Raw genomic sequence first — 21021 nt, forward strand, 5'->3', positions numbered from 1 at the left:
AAAATCAGGGTCTAGAAATCCCAGGAGAGTAGGTATGTGCGTAAATGGAAGAGTGGCAAAGGTACAGTTAGCTTTCACTAACTCAACTTATTTCTTGCTCTATATTGTTCAGTCACTTGAGCAGCAAAGTTGCACAGATACTGTGCAGGAGAAGCAGGATATAAAAGATTACTTATTCCCATTTATCCTGGTACTATTCAGTAATCATGATCAATCAGAAAACAAAGTTGCAGCACATAGCTATCCAAAGACACGTTACACTTGCTCAAATATTGGTAAAACTGCAAAAATTACTGAGAAAACTGAACTATTCCCTTACAAATTTTTCCAATGTAAAACGTAGGGAACATGTATTTTTTTTACCTACGATAAATGCAATGATTCCATTAGGAGTCTCTTACTTATATCTAATGAATAGACTGTGCTAGAAGTTGCTATTACCGAACTTGTTCCCACATGCAATGCCACCGCCCTGAGGAGCACTTTTTCATATCCAACTGGCAGTTGAGCTCACATAGTCTTAGAAGAGTTTGAGGTCCTTTGCAATGCCGGAGCCATTGATGACCCCATTGTTGCACCCTTCAAAGAACCCCAGTCGTGAATTTAAAAAAGTTTTTTATGACAAGCCAACCTTTTGAAATTACTCTTTCCCTAAAGGTGGCCTATCTGGATCCTTCAACATTTGAAATGCTGTCACTTGTGGATCGTTCTCTGGCCTTCAATCTCAGATGCCAATACTGTTGGATACGTTTATTACGGAAACTGCAAGAGCGCTTACTCCGTCTTGTCCTTGTACCGGTAGTACAGGCACACTTAGTAGATTTATTGGGAATGATGCAATCTTGCGCGACATACCCGTTGGAAAATCAGGGGCCCGTTGGAAAACGTCCGCTTTTAACTGGGGAGGGCACACACGTGGCTGTTGCGTAATGACGGTGACCACATGGGTGTTAAGTAATGACAGCGCAAACGTGGGTGTTGTGTATTGGCACATATCTTAAGGCTGTGATTAAGTGAACTTGAAAACTTCGAGCTTCAAAATTGAAGTTAGGGTTGCCTTCTGTCTCTAAATTCTCTAGAGACCGTCGATTGTCAAAAACCCTTCAAATAACACTTATTCATTTGCAGATATAGCAGGTTAATTATACCAGCTTGTCAATGTGGTCTTTAGGCTGATCTGAAACGATTATTTCTGGCAAAAAACTTGTAAAAATTTCAGGTAGCTGAAAATATTCTATGGGACTGTTCGAAAACAGGAAAATATATCGAAAAATGGTTGCAATCATCTTACAGGCTATTGTCTTCTGCTCATGATAGTACCGACTTCGTTCTAAAAGCAATATTCTTCATAGAGTACACTTGTGAAAAAGAGCTAGATTTTTTCTAAGATTTCTAAGCAATTAGAGGAAAAAGAGCAAAATCCTAGCAAACATTTTGTAGCATCTTCAAGAAGCTACGGCCTGATATTAAAAGTGGTATCTTCCGCCAATTAACACTTGAGTACTTTTTAAATATAAATTTTTAATTTTAGCATGGGATTTTCGAGTTCTATCAGTTCACTTAATCACGGCCTTAAGCAAAATGATTTTCCCCAACACTTAACTTTCAAATTTGGCTTGCTCTGTGAGTAGTATTGCTTTTTACCAGGTAGTTGTCTACCTAAGTACTTATTCACGGACCGAAAATTATAATAAGTATGCTCAGTAGCGTCATACCATTATTAAACAAAAAAAAAATTTTCAACTGAAAGTAAAAAGCAACATTAAAACTTAAAACGAACAGAAATTATTGCGTATAAGAGGGGGTTGCACCTTCTCAACACCTCACTCCCTGCGCTAAAGTTTCTTAGTACTTTTAAAAAAAGGTTTTTAATGTTCTAATTAAATTAACCTTGTGCTTTAGGAGTCGTTCTTAAAGAACTGGGATAAGTTCAAAATTAAAATTAAATTCAAAAAAGGGGGTGTCTCCCTCTTTATCTGAAAATCAGGTAAATTTTCTTGGGCTCGTAGCCTGTGATGGTAAGGCCAAACTTAATGAAATTTAAATATTTGAAATCAGCACATAAGCCAATTCTTTTGATGTATCTATTGGCATCAATATTCTGTGTTTTAGAGTTTCGGTTACTATTCAGCTGGGTCGCTCCTTATTTACAGTTCATTACCATGAACTGTTTGATTAAGCCTTTGGATAAGAATGTCAGATTTAGGGTATGAGGCTTGAAATATAAAAACAGAAACACGAGAATAACTATAACAATTTATTTATACTATGCAGTACATCTAAACACAAAATTATAATCTTCAGATTTTTGAATTATCTGAACAAAGTTATTATGGTTTAAACTAAGACTGGTTTAGTAACTAAATTGCTAATACATTGATATGCTTAACTATTTTGATAACAATTCATATTTATAGTACTATGCTTAGTATATAATTATCAATTTCGAAACAAAAAATGTGAAGTAGATGAGAAAATCATGGGTCTATTTCATTTTTTTTTCCTGAAATTTTAAAACGAAGAAAAAGAAGAAAAAGGCAGTGATAAATTTTATTGTTTCCGGATTTCGTCTGACCAGTCACACAAAAAAAAAGGAAAAAAGACCACTACCCACAAAAAAAGCTTCAAAAAACAAAGAAAAACTTGAAGAGGATAGAGAAACGAGAATAAAAACCATTTATCTATATATACTCAAACGAAGATTCCCCTCCTAAAGCTTAAAAAAAATCTATATATAAATTAAAGCCTATTTTGTGCAGCGCTTCAAGTGATCAATAATTTGCTAAATTAAATTGTCAAATGAACGATTCAAAGAAAAAACAATAGAATTTGGGAGTAGAATAAAAGCCAGTATTATGTTGGTTGTTTTAGTATTTTGTGACTAGAACTGAAATAAGATTTAAATTAAGCTAGATTAATAATTTTTAAAGGAGGTAATATTGCATCAGAAGTGGGTGGAGTGCAACATAATCTCTAATGGTGACAAATCGGTTCACTATCGACTGTATAAGCTTAGCCTCCACCTGAAGTCATTTTCAATTACAAATTTATTTATTTTTTGAAAATCAGCATTTTTTTTGGCTATTTTTTAAGAACAAGGTTGATATTAAATAATATCTAAAAGAAAAAAACATGAAAAACTAATATCGGTGACAAGGGTACCAAGATGTGACCCTATTTGGGCGATTCATTTTACATAGTTTACTGTCTAGATTAAATGTTAACCCTTGCTTATATATCAGTAGCATAAAGTTCATATTATGAAAATTTTGAGCTATGTAGTATCGTTGTGAGAATAGGTTCCAAAAGGCACTAGGTAATAACTGACTTGTATCCAAGTGTTTGTCTAAAAAAAAAGAGAATACTGGACTAATCAGAAAGGAAATCCTTGATCTAATCAGCCGTGATTGCAAGTCATTGTTATTTGAAATGTTTAGTGATAGGGGCTACCAAAATCGGAAAGTGGTATTGAAATCGAGTGCATAAGCAAATAGGAATTTCCATAATTCCTATTGAATGTTTTTCATAAACCTTTTTGGGCATTTTGATGGCATTATGTAAACCAGTGAAACAGACTATTTATTGACAAAAAGTAAATTGTAATTGTAAAAAGTAAATTGGGGGTGGTAAATTTTATCAAAATCAATTTTATCGAAAAGTGGTAAATTAATCATTTCAGTATCTAGGAATTATAGACTTTTTGACGTCCTTAAAAAATAAATTAAGACTGCTTATTAGTAATAAATGTGTTTCTACTAGCCTATAGAAAGTCTCTTATAATAACTGTTGGGGGATCCTACAAAAATAAATGCTACTGCTGAGCATGACGAGTGGATTTTAAATGAGGAATTTATGAATTTCTAAGTAGGTATTGAAAATTGTTCGTTTGAAAAAACAAACGAAATTTATTTATTTGAAAAATAATTGTGGAAAGTAAATTAATTCTTAACGAATTAATATCCGAAACATTTTAAAAAGCTAAAGTACCGGGAAAAAGCAGTAGGAAAGAAGTAATTAATTTATTTATTTGAAAAATAATTTATTTATAAACAATTTAATCTTTTTTAAAGCTGCACGATACAATCTTGCAATTTTAAGTGTGTCAATACCTGAAAATTGTAGGTTTTTTCTGACATTCTAAAAAATAAAAATAAAACAAAACAATTTTTAGCATCGAATTTGGTTCTCCAAACAAATAAAAAATTTCGTACGATTCTTGGTAATTGCTATAAGAAAATAAAAATCTATTTCATGAAAACTGGTGCGAGATTTTGCGTAGAAAATCTTTAGAAGCATACTTTGAACTAGTTTTCAACCTTTTATCCTGATTCAATTCTGTGTTTTAGATTTGTGCTGGGTTTCCCAATCTTGAAATTTATATTGACAAATTTTTGGCAGCGAATGCTTTGGGGCGATATTTATGATTCTGCACATCAATGAGAAAATGTTGCTAACGATGGGGGTGCCTATAAAACGCCCACATTTTCTAGTTCCCTGATCACTTGAAGGGTTGCTACTACGTGTCTATAAAACTGACACTAAATATCACCTCAAGTCATACATAAACGTATGCATTACATTCAAAAATATGCTTAATTCCGATATTTTGAATAAAAATACCGGGTTATATAACGTTACTTTTCAAAAATAGCAGTATATATTCTCTAAATGATTATGCTATTTAATACACGCGAAACAAAAACTTTGAGCATTGTCGAATCCACATACTAATACATGTAAACTACACATTATATAATCTAAATATACAATCTTAAATACACACTCTTCAGTGCACGTCCTACGTAGTCTAAAAACTGAAATACAAAAATATTTTTAAAGTACGAATACAAATCTAAAGTCTAAAGGATGTAACTCGTTATACATGCTCTAAAAAAAGAGGAAAAATCAGATTTAACATGAAATTCCAAGGCTTGAAATTTTGAAAAACAAAATGGAAAGCCTAATGCGAACTATTTTTCATGCGTGAATAACTCTTTTGTTGATTAGGTTGTCTCACCTTAATCAAATTATTTAGTCGAGTAAAATACTAGCAAACCTACCATTAGTTTTAGCAAAACTGCCAACAATTTTTTCAGCAAATGTAGGTTTAAGTAATTAGCACGAGTTTGTATTTAAAAAAAAAAAAACTATAAACTCAAACTACAATCACTTTTTGCTGTAAAATTTAGCTTAGCTATAAATGTAACCGATTTTATATGATTAGTAGAGCATGGACAAGTCACTTGAATATTATTTTCCACTTGTTTTGCGGTTTAGATGTTTTCGGCCGTTTTTACGTGATCCGTTAAATTTCGTCCGTCATTTTACTGCAAGTTTCTGCATTATAACAGTTCAACGGCTGTGTTGAAATATTTCTACTGATCCGTTGAAAATTGTATCTGTTATCTTAAATTGAATGCTTTCTAGAACCATAAATTCCAAATAAGTTAGAAACTAAACATGTTTGTCAAAAGTTTTCCATTAATACTTGACAAACAACATGAGGGTCCTGTCCTGTTCATACAAATTTTAATAGGCAGGCTCTGGGGAAATATTTACAGGGAAATGAGCCAAGGAGATAAGACTTATATTTTTATTAGGCATAGTTAGATAGGCTGTTATAGGTTATCTCTTTGAATATTTTACTTGCCTTCTAGAATTTGATTTAGCATATTCGTGTGCTTATGCTTTTTCTAAGTATCTTATCGTATCTTTGCGCTTGGACGACTGTAGTGAACCGTTTCTTTGTGAACATTTTTGCGATTTTCCTGCATCCGCTATCCGTTAGCCGTTTTGCGTTAAATAAAAACGCACTAGTGGGAACCAAAGGTTAATACGCTCGTTCATAGACAGTTATTTCTATTTTGAATAAAATAAGGAAGTATTACTGTTAAATAGTGTGTAATAAAAGTTTTCCGAGGCTAGATGATGGATTATTGAGAAAAAAAAATCGATAAATGTTGTTCTAAATAGGGAGTAAAAGTTTATATTTTTTGGTGACAGTAAAAATAAATCAGTAAAAAAAATTAATGCATTTCCTTAAAAAAAGAAAATTCTGTTAAAATTCTTGTCAAAATTTTTTCAGTTGAACATAATTTCGTACATGTCAATTTAGATTTTTTTCTGTTTTTCTTTGTAATTTAGCTAGAAAATGAATGTTTTTTATGCTAAAGATTTTGAAATGTAATAAAAAGAATTTGTTTGGACATAAGAAAATTAACCGTTTACAAATAGAGATAAAACCCTTAGATTACGCATAAAATCGTGTAAAGCTTCATATAGCAGTCGAATTATCGGTAATCATAAAAGGTTGCAAATAGCAGGGTACGTCCATTCCGCTATCTTGTGTAATTGAAATCACAGCGCTCACAGTAGATGCAACCCCTCCTAATGTTCCGACAGCAATCATTACCCAACAGATGATTCTCTCGATGATTGAAATTCGCCTAAAAAGTAATTATAGTTTAATATTTGTTTCTAGCAGTGTCTGACAGCGAAAATAAGGAAACTAAATACATATTAGTTTAAAGTGTGCCAAAATTTAATTGTGTGTTCTATCCGAAGAAACAAAATACTAGCTGAGTCCTGAGTAGTAGATACAATTGTTGCTACTATTGACAGCTTATCACAGCACCAGGCCAGTGGGGGTCAACACAGCTGTGCATGTTAACCCTGTACCCCATTCAAGGGCATCCCCATTTGTCACGCATTCAAGGGTGTCCTGATTTTTTTGCCCTATTTGAATTGCCGAAAGTCAGATTTACTAAATATAATTTTGTTTATTTCATGAAACAAACTTCGGTAAAATTGAAAATCAAGTAATATGAATTATCCGCTCCTTCAAACAGAAGAAATATCAAGATTTTCCCTATTTCTTGGATTGATGTGCTTTGCAATATCAAATTCTTTTATTAGCTGCCGTGATAAATTCTAAACTATGCCTATTACTTCTACTATTGCTAAAAACTCACTGTAGCACCGAGCCGCCTGAGGCCAACACAGCTATACACGCACATATTTTATCCCAAATTCAATACCTTCCTCCTTAACCCCCCACCCCGAAAGAAATACCTTTTTCCTTAAATGTTACTTTACAATATCCTCCCACCACAATCGGGAACGACCTGCTTTTTGTTTAGCCCTGGACAGTTGGCCAAAAAGGAAAAATATTTGGCAATTTGTCAAAAGAACATATCCTACATATCTCAACCATTCTCTCACTATAGCCCTAGCAAGCGGGATTAAACAATCATTCAGGTTCTCAAAACAATCTGTAGGCAATTTCTCTGGAAAACACCTAGCAAGTCTTCCTTTGTTTCCTTGTTTTGGAGCGCACACACTTTAGAACCATGTTTGACCACTATCATCACTCTAGTTTCCTATATTCAAGTCTTGGGTTGCAGTCTTAACTTCCTATTCTTCCAAAAAATGTGAACAATGAAAAAAGATTCTGGTCGCTGGCTATTCTACTTTCAACATTAACACTTCATCCCCCGTCAGTAGTGACCGCCCTTCAGGCCCCATGACAGAATTATCTCTTCATTCCATGCCACTCCTAATTTTAAACGCATTCCTGTCCGACTATTTTTCGACAGCCAGGAAGTGCATGTTACGTAATAGGGGGTGTGTCTACTTTGGTCTTTACCTAATAGGACTTGGTTGTTACGGAATAGGGTGTTATTTACTTTTGAGGGTGAAATAATATTAAATGACTTAGTAGATTTATTGGGAATGGCACGATCTCACATGACATGCTAGGGGCCCGTGGGGAAATCCCCGCTAGTAACTGAGGAGGGAAAGACACGTGGGTATTACGTAATGACGGTTCACGCGTGTGTTTGACGTAATGACGGTGCATACGTGGGCGTTGCGTAAAGACAGGCACACGTGGTATGTAATGACAGCGCACACGCTGGATACTACGTAACGACGGCACGCACGTGGATATTACGTAATGGTCGTGCGCACGTCAGATGCTATGTAATGGCAGCGCATACATAAGGTTTTACATAATGATGATGTACGTAGTAGTAGTAATAGTAGACAGATTTAGTAGCAAAAACTTGACAGCTATCGCTGATTTGTGTTTCTTTACAGCATATACAAAATCAAACTACACTTGTAGATATAAATCAAACTATAAATATTAACTCTTATATTAACTCTAACCAGGACGAAAGAATTACCATATCGGTTTGTTCTTGCTTTAACGGGAACTAACTTATCTTGCTTTATGGTTCTTGATGGTAGAGGTTGATCAGGTAGAATGTCACGGTGCTGAGATTTAGAAAGCAAGTACTTTCCAAAACTCATTATCAGAGTTTCGTACCGGTTTTGGAGTGACGGCAGTCCTAGCACTTCCAGAGCCTTTTCGTAGGGGATGTAACGGCGGCCCAAGATGATCGATACCGCTCGCTTCTGAACCGATTCAAGCTCCTGACAAAGATACACTGTCCTAAGTGCTGAGGGCACCCAAACAGGGCACGCATATTCCAGAATGGGGTGGGCATACGCTATGTATGCATACTTAATACTCTCTGTGTTTGCACTGAACCTACGCATACCGTTTAAAGTCTGTAGACTAGCGTTTGCACTTTTAACCACGTTTTCAATATGTGCGGCAAAGCTGAAGTCATTGGAGAAAGTAACTCCAAGGATCTTGATACTGTTTGTTAGAAGGAATGGAACATTTGGCTCCATAACATCACTTTTTAGCCAGTTAAAGCGCACTATCTTTGACTTGTTCACATTAATCTCAAGATTTAGCTCCGCGCACTCTTTTGTGGAAACACTGAAAAAATTTGAACGGAATTGTGGCGCCAAAACTCCGTTTTGTACTAAATATTTCAGGATAAATGACAGGTCATCCACGAACTTGTAGCGGTCGTTATAGTCAGCTATGAGGAAGTTAATTACAGACAAGAATACAATAGCTGCAAGCTTAGTGTCCTGAGTGGCTCCACAGGTGGATGAGGACCATTCGGAATTACTAGCACCTTCGTAGAGAGCAAACAAACGATGCATCCTCTGACTGAGAAAGTCCAACACGAGCGTAAGAGTCTTTCTTAGCCCCCATTAGCTTGAGATTAAGGGCAGCTACAATGTGATTGATTAAATCAAATGCCTTTCGGAAATCTATGGCACCAAGGTCTACAAAAATGTGACCTTTTTCGACCCACTTGAGGAGACTATCGTACATCCGCACTAGGTACACTGAGGTATTACAGTCTTTCAGTCCGCCGTATTGTCTCTGGTCGATAGATCCCTTGATTTGATCAAGTAAGACCCTAATGATAAAGGTCTCGGCCACTTTCGCCAGGCATGGTGTTTGCGAAATAGGTTTAAGTTCGTCACAGCTCTTAGGGTTGGTAACCTTCGGAATTATTCTAACGTAAGCTTTATATAATACTTTAAAAGATTTCATTTTCTTTGGGATTTTTTTTAAAAGAGTTTTTTCTTCAGGATTTCATTTTCTTTCAAGGTATTTTTTTTCATTCCAGACGTCTTTCTCAGTGAACCTTTTTATTTCAACGAATTTTTCTCCAAATTAGGATTTAAAATCGATTCCTCCTCAATGGAACTATGCCTTGGATATCTGGATTATGAAAGTCTTTCTAACAATTCGACTCATCTAATACATTTTAGATGATAATTTATTGTATGCAAGGGGAATTCCCTTTTCGCACATTCTAGAATTATTAAGCTATTGATTGCATATTCCCATGTGGCTGCAATTCTTGACATGCAGAGGAGAAAATCGGTTACTAGAAATTTCTTAAATTCGGTGTGCACCTGCAAGTTATGTAATGCTCTAAAGAGTGCTATCAGATAATATTGTGGGTTGTTCATATCGTATTTCTTCCCAATAGAATATTTTTTAAGCATTTAACGTTTTTTGGTGTTTCCCTGCAAAAATATTTGTTTAAAATAGAACCGATCATTTAAACTTAATGAAAATATCCCAATTAGAGTTTTTCTGATTCTTCCTAGCAATTGAGTTCAGTGTGACAGAAACTACCAGCCTCTAATGAGACCCTTTTGACACATTTAAAACACTTAAGTCTTTTCAACCTCTTTTTCCCTCAAAAACAAAATTAGAAACTAAGAAATGCCCATTATTTTGTTTGAACAGCGTAAACTTGTCATTTCAACTTGTCAAGCTAGACTGCAACATCCAAGACAATTCAAAGCCTATGACAGTCAATGGCTGACACAAGGCACCCTCTAGTAAGCATTTTCAAATATAAGACATTATTTGGGCATTTTCCTGCAAAATAATTATTTACACTAGAATCGAGCGTTTACAATTAATGTAAAATCCCCATTAGTGTTTCTTCTGATAGCTCCTGGCAGTTGAGGCCAGCGTGGCACAACTTACCAGCCCCCTGATGACACACTTCTGTCGCAAATTATCATACCAAAGAGTTTTTCAACATTTCCCCCTCAAAAAACAAAATTATAAACTGGAAAATGACCTTTGTTTTTATTTGAACTTGTTGCGTGCTGATTTTTGTTCGTGAAACTTGTTGCATGTTGTAATTTCTCTTCGTGAAACTTGCATAGTGATGTTTCTCTTCGTGAAACTTATTTTGTTCATGTAATTTGTCACATGCAGATTTTGTTTAAGGAACTTGTTGCATTTTGATTTTTTTTCATGGAGCTTGTTGCGTGCTGATTTTTCTTTGTGAAACTTTTTGCATGTTTTTTTTTCGTGAAACTTGTACATCGACGTTTTTCCTTACGAAACTGATTTTATTTAAGGAACTTGTTACGTATTGATTTTATATTCATGGAACGAGTTGCGTGTTGTTTTTGTTCCTGAAACTGATAAATTGATTTTCTCTTCATTAAATTGATTTTGCTCATGGACTTTGTTCAATGCTGATTTTTGCTCGTGGAACTTATTTCTTGGTCATTTTATTGTTCGTAAAACTTGTTTTATACTGATTTTCTCTTCGTGCAACTTATACAGTGATTTTTGTTCTTGTGAAACTGATTTTGTTCATGGGACTTGTTGCGTGCTGAGTTTTGTTCGTGGAACTTGTTGTATGCTGATTTTCGTTCTTGAAATATTTTACATATTGCTTTTTCTCTTCGCGAAACTTGTAAATTGATTTTTCTCCTCGAGAGACTGATTTTTTTCATAAAACTTGTGGCGTGCTCTTTTTGCTCGTGAAACTTGTTGTATCTAGATTTTTCTCTTCTTGAAACTTCAACATTGATATTTTTCTTCGTAAAACAGGTTTTGATAATTGAACTTGTTGCGTGTAGATTTTGTTCTTGGAACTTATTGCGTGCTGATTTTTGTTTTTCAAACTTTTGCATGCTGATATTTTTCTTTGTGAAACATTTACATCGATTTTTCTCCCCTTTAAACTGTTTTTGTTCATGGAACTTGTTCTGTGCTGATTTTTGTTCCTATAACTGGATGAGTGCTGATATTTGTTCGTTCAAATTGTTGCACATGGATATTTCTCTTCGGAAAATTTGTACATTGATTTTTCCCCTCGTGAAACTGATTTTGTTCATAGAACTTGTTGAGAGCTTATTTTTTATTCGTAGAGCTTGCTGCGTGCTTGTTTTTTGTTTGTGAAACTTGTTACGTCTTGATTTTTCTCTTCATGAAACTTGTAAAATGATGTTTCTCCTCGTGAAACTACGTTGTTCAATGATCTTGTTGCGTGCTGATTTTCGTTCGTAGAGCCTATTGCTCGCTGATTTTATTTTTGTTCGTAGAGCCAGTTGCGTGCTGAGTTTTGTTCGTGAAACTGGTTGCATGTAGATTTTTATCTTCGTTAAACTTGTACATTGAGTTTTCTCCTAATGAAACTTATTTTTTTCATGGAACTTTTTGTCTGCTGAATTTTTGCTCCTGGAACTTGCTGCGTGCTGATTTTTCTTCGTGAAATTTTGAATATCTTGATTTTTCTTTTCGTGATACTTGTACATTGATGTTTATCCTCACAAAACTGATTTTTTTCATAGAAATGTTTTATCAGTTCCTGGAACATAAAGCGTGCTGATTGTTGTTCGTGGAACTTGTTCCGTATTGATTTTCGTTTGCAAAACTTGTTGCACGTTGATTTTTCTCTTCATGGAACTTGTAATTTTTTTTCCCCGTGAAACTAATTTCTTTTCATGGAACTTGTTTTGGGTTAAGTTTTCTTGGAACTTGTTGCGTACTGATGTTTGTTTCTGGATGTTGTTACATGTTGGTGTCTCTCTTTATGAAATTTTTACATTGATATTTCTTCTCGTCAAACTAATTTTGTTCATGAAACTTCTTGCCTGATGATTTTTTGTTTATGGAACTTGCTGCTTGCTGATTTTTGTTCTTAAAACTTGTTTTTCTCCTCACGAAAGTGATTTTGTCCATAGAAATTGTTGAATGCTGATTTTTTTTGTGAAAATTGTTGTTTGCTGATTTTCGTTCTTAAAACCTGTTGATTTTTCTCTTCTTGAAGCTTATAAATTGATTTTTCTCCTTGTGAAACTGATTTTGTTCCTGCAACTTATTGATGGCTGATATTTGTTTGTGGAACTTTTATTTGTGCTGATATTTGCTCATGAAACTTGTTGCATGTTTACTTCTCTCCTCATAAAAGTGATTTAATTCATGGAACTTTTCACGTGCCTATTTTGTTTGTGGAACTTATTGCCTGCTTATTTTGTTTACATCACTTGCTGTATGTTGAATTTTCCTTCTTGAAACGTGTACATTGATTTTCTTATCATGAAACTGATTTTGTTGATGGAAGTTTTTGCATTCTGATTTTTATGTGTAAAACTTGTTGCATTTTTTTCTTAGTGAAACTTGTACATTCTACTCCTAACCTAAATATTGTAGATCAGGTGTTGGTTCTGCCAAGCTTGGTACATTCCCCAGAACCTAAACTAACAAACTAAAAGTTCCATGAACAAAATCAGTTTCACGAGGAGAAAAAAATGAATGTACAAGTTACACGATGAGAATAACAAACATACAACAATTTCCACTAACAATAAATCAGACAACACCAAGTTTCACGAACAAAAATTCGCATTCAACAAGTTCCATGAGCAAATTTAGTCTTACTAGGAGAAAAATAAATGTACAAGGTTCACGCACGGAGAAATGAACATGCAACAAGTTTCACGAACAAGATCAGCTTCCCGAGGACAAAAATCAATGTACAGGTGTGACGAAAAGAAAAATCAACATGCAATAAGTTTCACAAACAGAATCAGCATGCAACTAGTTTACGAACAAAAATCAGCACGCAACAAGCTCTATGACAAAATTAGTATCACGGGGAGAGAAAATCAATGCACAAGTTTCAAGGAGAGAAAAATCAACATGCAACAAGTATCGCGAACAAAAAACAGCGTGCAACGAGTTCCATGAACAAAAATCAGCACCCAATAATTTCCAGGACTAAATCAGTTTAACGAGGAGAAAAATCAATTTACAAGCTGAACAAACAAAAATCAGCACGCAGTAATTTCCAGGAACAAAATCAATTTCACGAGGACGAAACCAGTGTAAAAGTTCCACGAAGAGAATAATCAACACGCAATAAATTTCAAAAACAAAAATCAACACGCAACAAAATCCAAGAACAAAAATCAGCAAGCATCAAGCTCTATGAACAAATCATTATTACAATGAGAGAAAATCAATGTACAAGTGTCAAAAGAAAAATCAACATGCAACAAATGTTGCGAACAAAAATAAGGACGCAAAAAGTTCCATTAACGAAAATCAGCACGCAATAAGTTACAAGAACAAAGTCAGTTTCACGAGAAGAAAAATCAATGTACAAGTTCAACGAATAAAAATAAGCACAAAACAAATTCCATCAGCAAAATCAGCTTTACGAGGACAAAAATCAATATAAAGGTTTAATAAAGAGAATCATTAACGTGAAATAAGTTTCGCGAAATAAAATCAGCACGTAACAAGTTCCAGATTGCAACAAGCTCAATGAAAAAAATCCGTTTCACTAGAAAAAAATCAGTATAGATCATTTACAAAGAGAAAAATTAACAAATAACAAGTTCTGCGATTAAAATCAGCAAAAAACAAGTTCCACAAACAAAAATCAGCATACATTAAGTTCCAGGAACAAATGAGTTTGACGAGGAGAAAAATCAATGTACATGTTTCAAGAAGACAAAAATCAACATGGAACAAGTTCTACGAAAAAAATAGCACGTAACAAGTTCCACGAGTAAAAATAAGCACGCACTAAGTTCCATAAATAGGATTAGTTTCACGAGGAGAAAATCAATGTACAAGTCTTAAGAAGAGAAAAATCAACATACAATAAGTTTCACAAACAAAATCAGCGCGCAACAAGTTTCACGAACAAAAACCAGCACGTAACCAGTTCTATGAACCAAATCAGTTTCACGAGGCAAAAAATCAGTGTACTAATTTCACGAAGAGAAAAATCAAATGCAGCAAGTTTCGTGAACAAGAATTGGCACGCAACAAGTTCCTCGAAAAACAATCAAGAAGCGACGAGTTCCAAGAACAAAATCATTTACATGGTTCTAAAAATCAATGCACAAGTTTCACGAAAAGAAAAATCAACATACACCAAGTTTTTCAAACAAAAATCAATAATAAACAAGTTCCACGAACAATAATCAGCACGCAACAAGTTCTGTAAACACAATCAGTTATACGCGGAAAAAATCAGCGTACAAGTTTAATGAAGAAGAAAAATCAACATGCAACAAGTTCTGCGAAAAAAAGTTTCAGGAGAAGAAAAATCAATTTACACAATTAGTTTCACGATGAGAAAAATCCATGCATAAGTATAAAGAAGAGAAAAATCAACATAGACCAAGTTTAAAAAAAGTAAGCATGCAACAAGTTCTACGAACAAAAATTAGCGATCAACAAGTTCCATGAGCAAAATCAGTTTCACGAGGAGAAAAAAACAATCAATAAGATTCACAAAGAGAAACATCAACATGCAACATGTTTCATGAACAGAAATCATAAAGCAAAAAGCTCCATGAACAAAAATCAGGAAGCAACAAGTTCCATGAATAAGATCGGTTTAACGGGGACAAAAATCAAGGCACAAGTTTTGCGAAGAGGCAAATGAACATACAACAAGTTTTACGAACAAAAATCAGAATGCAACAAGTTCTACAAACAAAAAATCAAAATGCAGTAAGTTCTATGAACAAAATCAGTTTCACGGGGAGAAACATCAATGTATAAGTTTCACGAAGAGAAAAATCAAGATGTAACAAGTTTTAAGAACAGAAATTAGCACGCAGGAAGTTTCACAAACAAGAAAAAAGCACACAAGAAGTTCCATGAACAAAAACAGTTTCACAAGGAGAAAAATTGGATTACAAGTTTCACGGAGAAAAATCATCGTGCAACCAGTTTTGCGAACAAAATCCGCACTTAACATGTTCCATGAAAAAACAATCCATATGCAACAATTTCCTTGGATTAAATCAGTTTCAAGAAGAGAAAAATCAATGTACAAGTTATGAAGAAAAAAATCAACATACAATAAGTTTCACAAACAAAATCAGCGCGCAACAAGTTTCACGAACAAAAACCAGCACGTAACCAGTTCTATGAACCAAATCAGTTTCACGAGGCAAAAAATCAATGTACTAATTTCACGAAGAGAAAAATCAAAAGCAGCAAGTTTCGTGAACAAGAATTGGCACGCAACAAGTTCCTCGAAAAACAATCAAGAAGCGACGAGTTCCAAGAACAAAATCATTTACATGGTTCTAAAATGTAGCAACTTTCACAAATAAAAATCATCACGCAATAAGTTCCACGAGCAAAATCAAACCGTAGCAAGCTCCAAGAACAAAATCAGTTTCATGAGGAGAAAAATCAATGTACAAAATGCAACAAGTTCTACGAACAAAGATCAGCAAGCAACAAGCCCCACGATACAAATCAGCACGCAACAAGTTCCGTGAATAAAATCAGTTTCACGATGAGAAGAATCAATTTACAAGTTTCATGAAGAGGAAAATCAACAAGCAACAAGTTTCACGAACAAAATTCAGCACACAACAAGTTCTACAAACAAAAAACCCGCATGCAAAAGTCCCATGAACAAAATCAGTTTCATGATGAGAACAATGAATGTACAAGTTTCAAGAAGGGAGAAATCAAGATACCACAAGTTTCATTAATGAAAATCAGCGCGCAACAAGCTCAAGAAACGAAAAATCAGCATGCAATGAGTCAAATGAATAAAATCAGTTTCGTGAAGAGAAACATCAATGTACAAGTTTCATGAAAAGAAAAATCAAGATGCAGCAAAGTCCACAAATAAAAATCAGCACGAAACAAGTCTCATTATTAAAATCAGTTTCACAAGGGGAAAAATTAATGTACAGGATTAACGAAGAGAAAAATGATGATACAACAAGTTTCAAGAAAAAAGAAAATCACGATCTAAGTTCCACGACCAAAAATTTAGCACGCAACAAGTCTTATGAGCAAAATCAATTTCATAAGGAGAAATATCAAACCACAAGTTTCACGAACTGAAAAATCAAAATGTAACAAGTTTCACGAACAAAATCAGCACACAACGAGTTCCACGAACAAAAAACAGCAAGCATGAAATTCTATGAAAAATCAGTTCCACAAGTAGAAAAATCAATTTACAACTTTCAGGAAAAGAAAAATTCAACGTGCAACAGATTTCATGAAAAAATCAACAACACACAGAATAAAATCAGTTGCAAGAGAAGAAAAATCAATGTACAAGCTTCACAAAGAATAAAATCAACATGAACAACTTTCACAAACAAAAATCGGCATGCAACAAGTTCCACGAAAAAGTCATCCCATTAACAAGTTCCATAAACAAAATCAGTTTCACGAGGAGAAAATCAGTGTGAAAGGTATACAAAGGGAAATATCAAGGTGCAACAGTTATCACGAACAGACATCAGCACGCAACAAGCTTCACGAAAAAATTAACACGCAACGCGTTTCATGAGTAAAACTGTTTTCACGAGGAAGAAATCAGTGTTTGAGTTTTACGCAGAGAAAAATCAATGTACAATAAGTTTCACGTGCAAAAATAAGTACAATGCAAGTTCTACGAACAAAACCAGCTCGCAACAGTTTCCATGAAAGAGCCAGTTTCATGAGGAGAAAATTCAATACACATGTTTCACGAAGAGAATAATCAATAGGCAACAAGTTTCACGATCAAAAGAATTGCCAAGCAATGTTCCATGAACAAAAAATCAATACGCAACAAGCTCTATGAACAAAAATAGTTTCATCTGGAGAAACATCAATTTACAAGTTTTATGAAGATAACAATCGATATGCAACAAGTCTCGTGGAAAAAAATCAGCACGCGACAAGTTCTAAGAACAGCAATCCTCACACAGGGAGTTCCATGAACAAAATCGGTTTCACATGAGAAAAATCAATGCACAAGTTTCACGAAGAAAAAATGAATATGCAGCAAATTTCATATACAAAAATCAGCATGCAACAAGTTCCACGAACAAAAATCGGCATGCAGCAAGTTCCATGAATAAAATCAGTCTTATGAAGAGAAAAAATCAAGATACATCTTTCACGAATAGAAATGATACTTCAACAAGTATCATGAACAGAAATCATCACACAACAAGTTCCAGGAACAAAAATCAGCTGGTGATGAGTTCCATGAACAAAATCAGTCTCATGAGGATTAAAATCGAAGTACAAGTTTTACGAAGAGAAAAAACAATATACAACAAGATTTATGAACAAGAATCAGCACACAACTAGTTCAAATAAAAGTAATGGTCAGTTTTTAGTTCATAAATTTATTATTGAGAGAAAAATCTTGAAAATACCTTAGGTGTGATAATATCTGCCAGAAAGATGTCATCGTGGGCCTATTACATTGTGCCACGCTGGCCTCAATCACTAGAAGTCATCAGATAAAACGCTGGTGAGGATTTCTCGTTAAGTTTAAATGATCGATTATAGTGTAAATAAATATTTTTGTAGGAAAATGCCTGAAAAATGATATACGGGTGATAATGCTTGCTAGAGGGTGCTATGTCTCAGCCGTTGAGTGTCACAGGCTTGAAATTGTCATGGAATATCGCATTCTAGCAATGAAATGACAATTTTCTACTGTTCAAATAAAGACAAGGGTCATTTTTTACTTTACAAATTTATCTTTTGGGAAAAAAAGATTGAAAAACCCCTAGTTGTGATAATATGCACTGAAGAAGAGTGTCATCGGTTGAGGGAAATTGTGCCATGCTGACCATAATTATTGGGAGTCATCAGAACAAATAATAATTAGGATATATTTATTAAGTTTATATAATCGTTTATATTTTAACCGAAAATTTTTGCAGGAAAATGCCCGGAAAACGCCGTCTTTGTCAAAAAGACTCTAGTAGTAAAAATACGATATAAGCAGCCTGCAATATTACCTGATAACGATCTCTAAAGCATTACTAAATATGTAAGTGCATGCCAAATTTAAGCCAGTTCTAGTAATCGAATTTCCCCTCTTCATGTCAATTATTGCTGCCATATGGGAACACGCAATCAATAGCTTAGTCATTCTAGTATGCGCGAATAGGAGATTCTTCTTTCTAACAATAGATTATCATGTAAAATCTCTTAACCGAATCAAAATGTTTGAAGGACCTTCATAGTCCAGATGTCCAAGGTAGAATTCCATTGAGTGGCAATTCCTTGTGAATCCTAACATAGACATAAATCTTGGGCTTATAATTATTTCCTGAGAAAAACGTATTAAAAGAAAAAAAATCCCTGAAAGATAATGAAATCTTGAACCAAAAAAGCTTTGAAAAAAAGGAATCCTGAAGAAAATAAAATCTTTTAAGGCTTTATGTAACATCCCACGTATACATCGTCAATACGTAACACCCTACGTGTGCGTTTCTATTACGTAGTATCTTACGTGTGCACCTGCATTAGGTAGCATCCAAGTGTGCGCCTTCATTACGTAACGTCCAACTTTTGCGCTGGCACTACCTAATACCTGACATGTGCGCTGCCACTACGTAACACCTAGGTTTGCATCGTTATTACGTAACACCCACGCGTGTGCCCTCCTCAGTTACAAGCGTGGACTTCTTCATGGGCCCCTTAAGTCTAGCGTATCACGCGAGACAGTGTCATTCCCAATTAATCTACTAAGTCACGTAAAATTACATCACCCTCAAAAGCTAACAATATCCTATTATGCAACAACCAAACCCTATTTGGTAACAACCAAAGTAAACAAACCCCCCCTATGACGTAACATGCACCTACGACTAATAGAAAACATTCCCTATTATATGACGCAACTTGCATATGCTGGTTGTCATGGAGTGGTAGGATAGGAATGCATTTAAAACTAGAAATGTCATGGAATGGAGGGATAGGGCTGTCATGGGATCTTAAGGGTGATCACTACTCCTGTCTTTGTTAATAGTACTATCTAGGTTAGTGAAGCAGTCAAATTGATCGATCTTCTCATTCCTTAATATCAACTTTTCACCTTCACTTATTCCTAGTCTTCGCGATTTAGTCTTTTTAACACTAATTTTCAAACTTATTCTTGCACCATGAACTCAAAAAACCTCTAAAAATATATTTATTTTGAGCAAAATCTAACTTGAAGAGAGCTATACTTCCAAGTTGATTCTGTATTTTTCCATTGCCTTTGCTGTGCTCCTCAGAACAATGTACAACAAAATGATCCGAATAAATGGGAACAGGACGCAACTAATAAAGTTTAGTGAAAATATGTAATCGCATGTGTTAAAAAATTTACTTAAAAAGTTTTAAAAGTGCCTAAATCACAATTTTAATACTAATAAACCTTATTTTTGTAGACTTCATGAAATTACTTTCTTACCATTTGACTTAATCTTGCTCAAATTGGCATACTAAAAAGATTTTATAACACCTTTGCCAAATATAGTAAATCAATCCTTATATTGGTCTGAAACCTACTAGGATTGAATACAAAAAGTTTTGAGTCCTCCGAATTTCAGAATTTTCCACACACGCCTTCCTTGTTTAGTGGGGTAGAGAAAAAACTGGTATAATACGCTCGTATAGACTGTTGCTACTGCTGATGTCGGCTTGACTCATTATCTTTATCTTATGCTACTATTTCCTTTTACTCATTTTAACTTTAGTGCGATTTTTCAAATACCATGGGAGAACCCAATCTCGCGGGTAGTGTTGGCAGCCGAATATGAATGCTCATTTTGAGAAAGGAGTTTGCAATTACAGTAAAATTGCTACGGTATTATTTATGGTGATATTAACTACTTGGTGATAAAGAGCTATTGCAGAGCTACCAACTGTATGGATGATAGCTTATCGTGGCTGCTACAATAGCTGTAAGATAGTAAACACAGAAATGTAGTGGAAGGTAACCGGAAGTTTTGAAGTTACCGATTTGGTTAAAACTGTCTAGTAAGAAAAATGTGTCATTTAAATTTAGTTAAGGCATAACAACTGTAATATAGTAATAGTAAAATGTTTACTGCAGAGATGAATTTTCCGGAATTTGAAAAGAGCTTGAAAATTCTTAAAAATTGCGCGGATCGAAATACAAGCTGCAAAATTGGAATCGTTAAGGACAAAAGCCTTTCATAGAATGCATTGAACCCCCATTAAATAAAGCAAGGAAAATAATTTCTTTGCATGATACGCGTCTCCTTTTTCGCCAGCGCTAGCAGGCTATCACAAGATTGTATACAGATATGTAATGGCTAATTCAAAACTCATAGTTATATCTACAGGTTTTTTCGTAAGTTCTTCCTGGTAACACCATCACCATATGACACCGGCAATGGTACATATCAGAGTCATTTCTGAAGTTGGGAGGTTGGGAAGCATAACAAGGGTACCACTATTATATGTATAGTTGAAAATCTTTAGTCGAAGGCCCCCCCTCCTCCCTTTAGCCTATACTCCCTTCCTGTTCTCTTTAATAACCCTTAGAGAGACTTTGACATTTTTTAATTTTATCAAGAGGAATCCAC

The 21021-nt window shown here is 34.6% G+C and overlaps 1 protein-coding gene across 2 annotated transcripts in view; it reads right to left on the minus strand.

The window, feature by feature from the left end:
- Positions 1-2242: 2242 nt before the first annotated feature.
- The window catches only part of LOC136025283 (uncharacterized), a 134246-nt gene continuing 115467 nt past the window's right edge, over positions 2243-21021 (minus strand). For both annotated transcript variants that reach the window (XM_065701167.1, XM_065701166.1), the window contains exon 8: positions 2243-6446. In XM_065701167.1, the coding sequence (XP_065557239.1) occupies positions 6275-6446 (172 nt within the window). In that variant the 3' untranslated portion in view covers positions 2243-6274. The remainder of the gene's footprint in view (positions 6447-21021) is intronic.

This window comes from Artemia franciscana, chromosome 3 (assembly GCF_032884065.1).
Source record: "Artemia franciscana chromosome 3, ASM3288406v1, whole genome shotgun sequence".
Taxonomy (NCBI): domain Eukaryota; kingdom Metazoa; phylum Arthropoda; class Branchiopoda; order Anostraca; family Artemiidae; genus Artemia; species Artemia franciscana.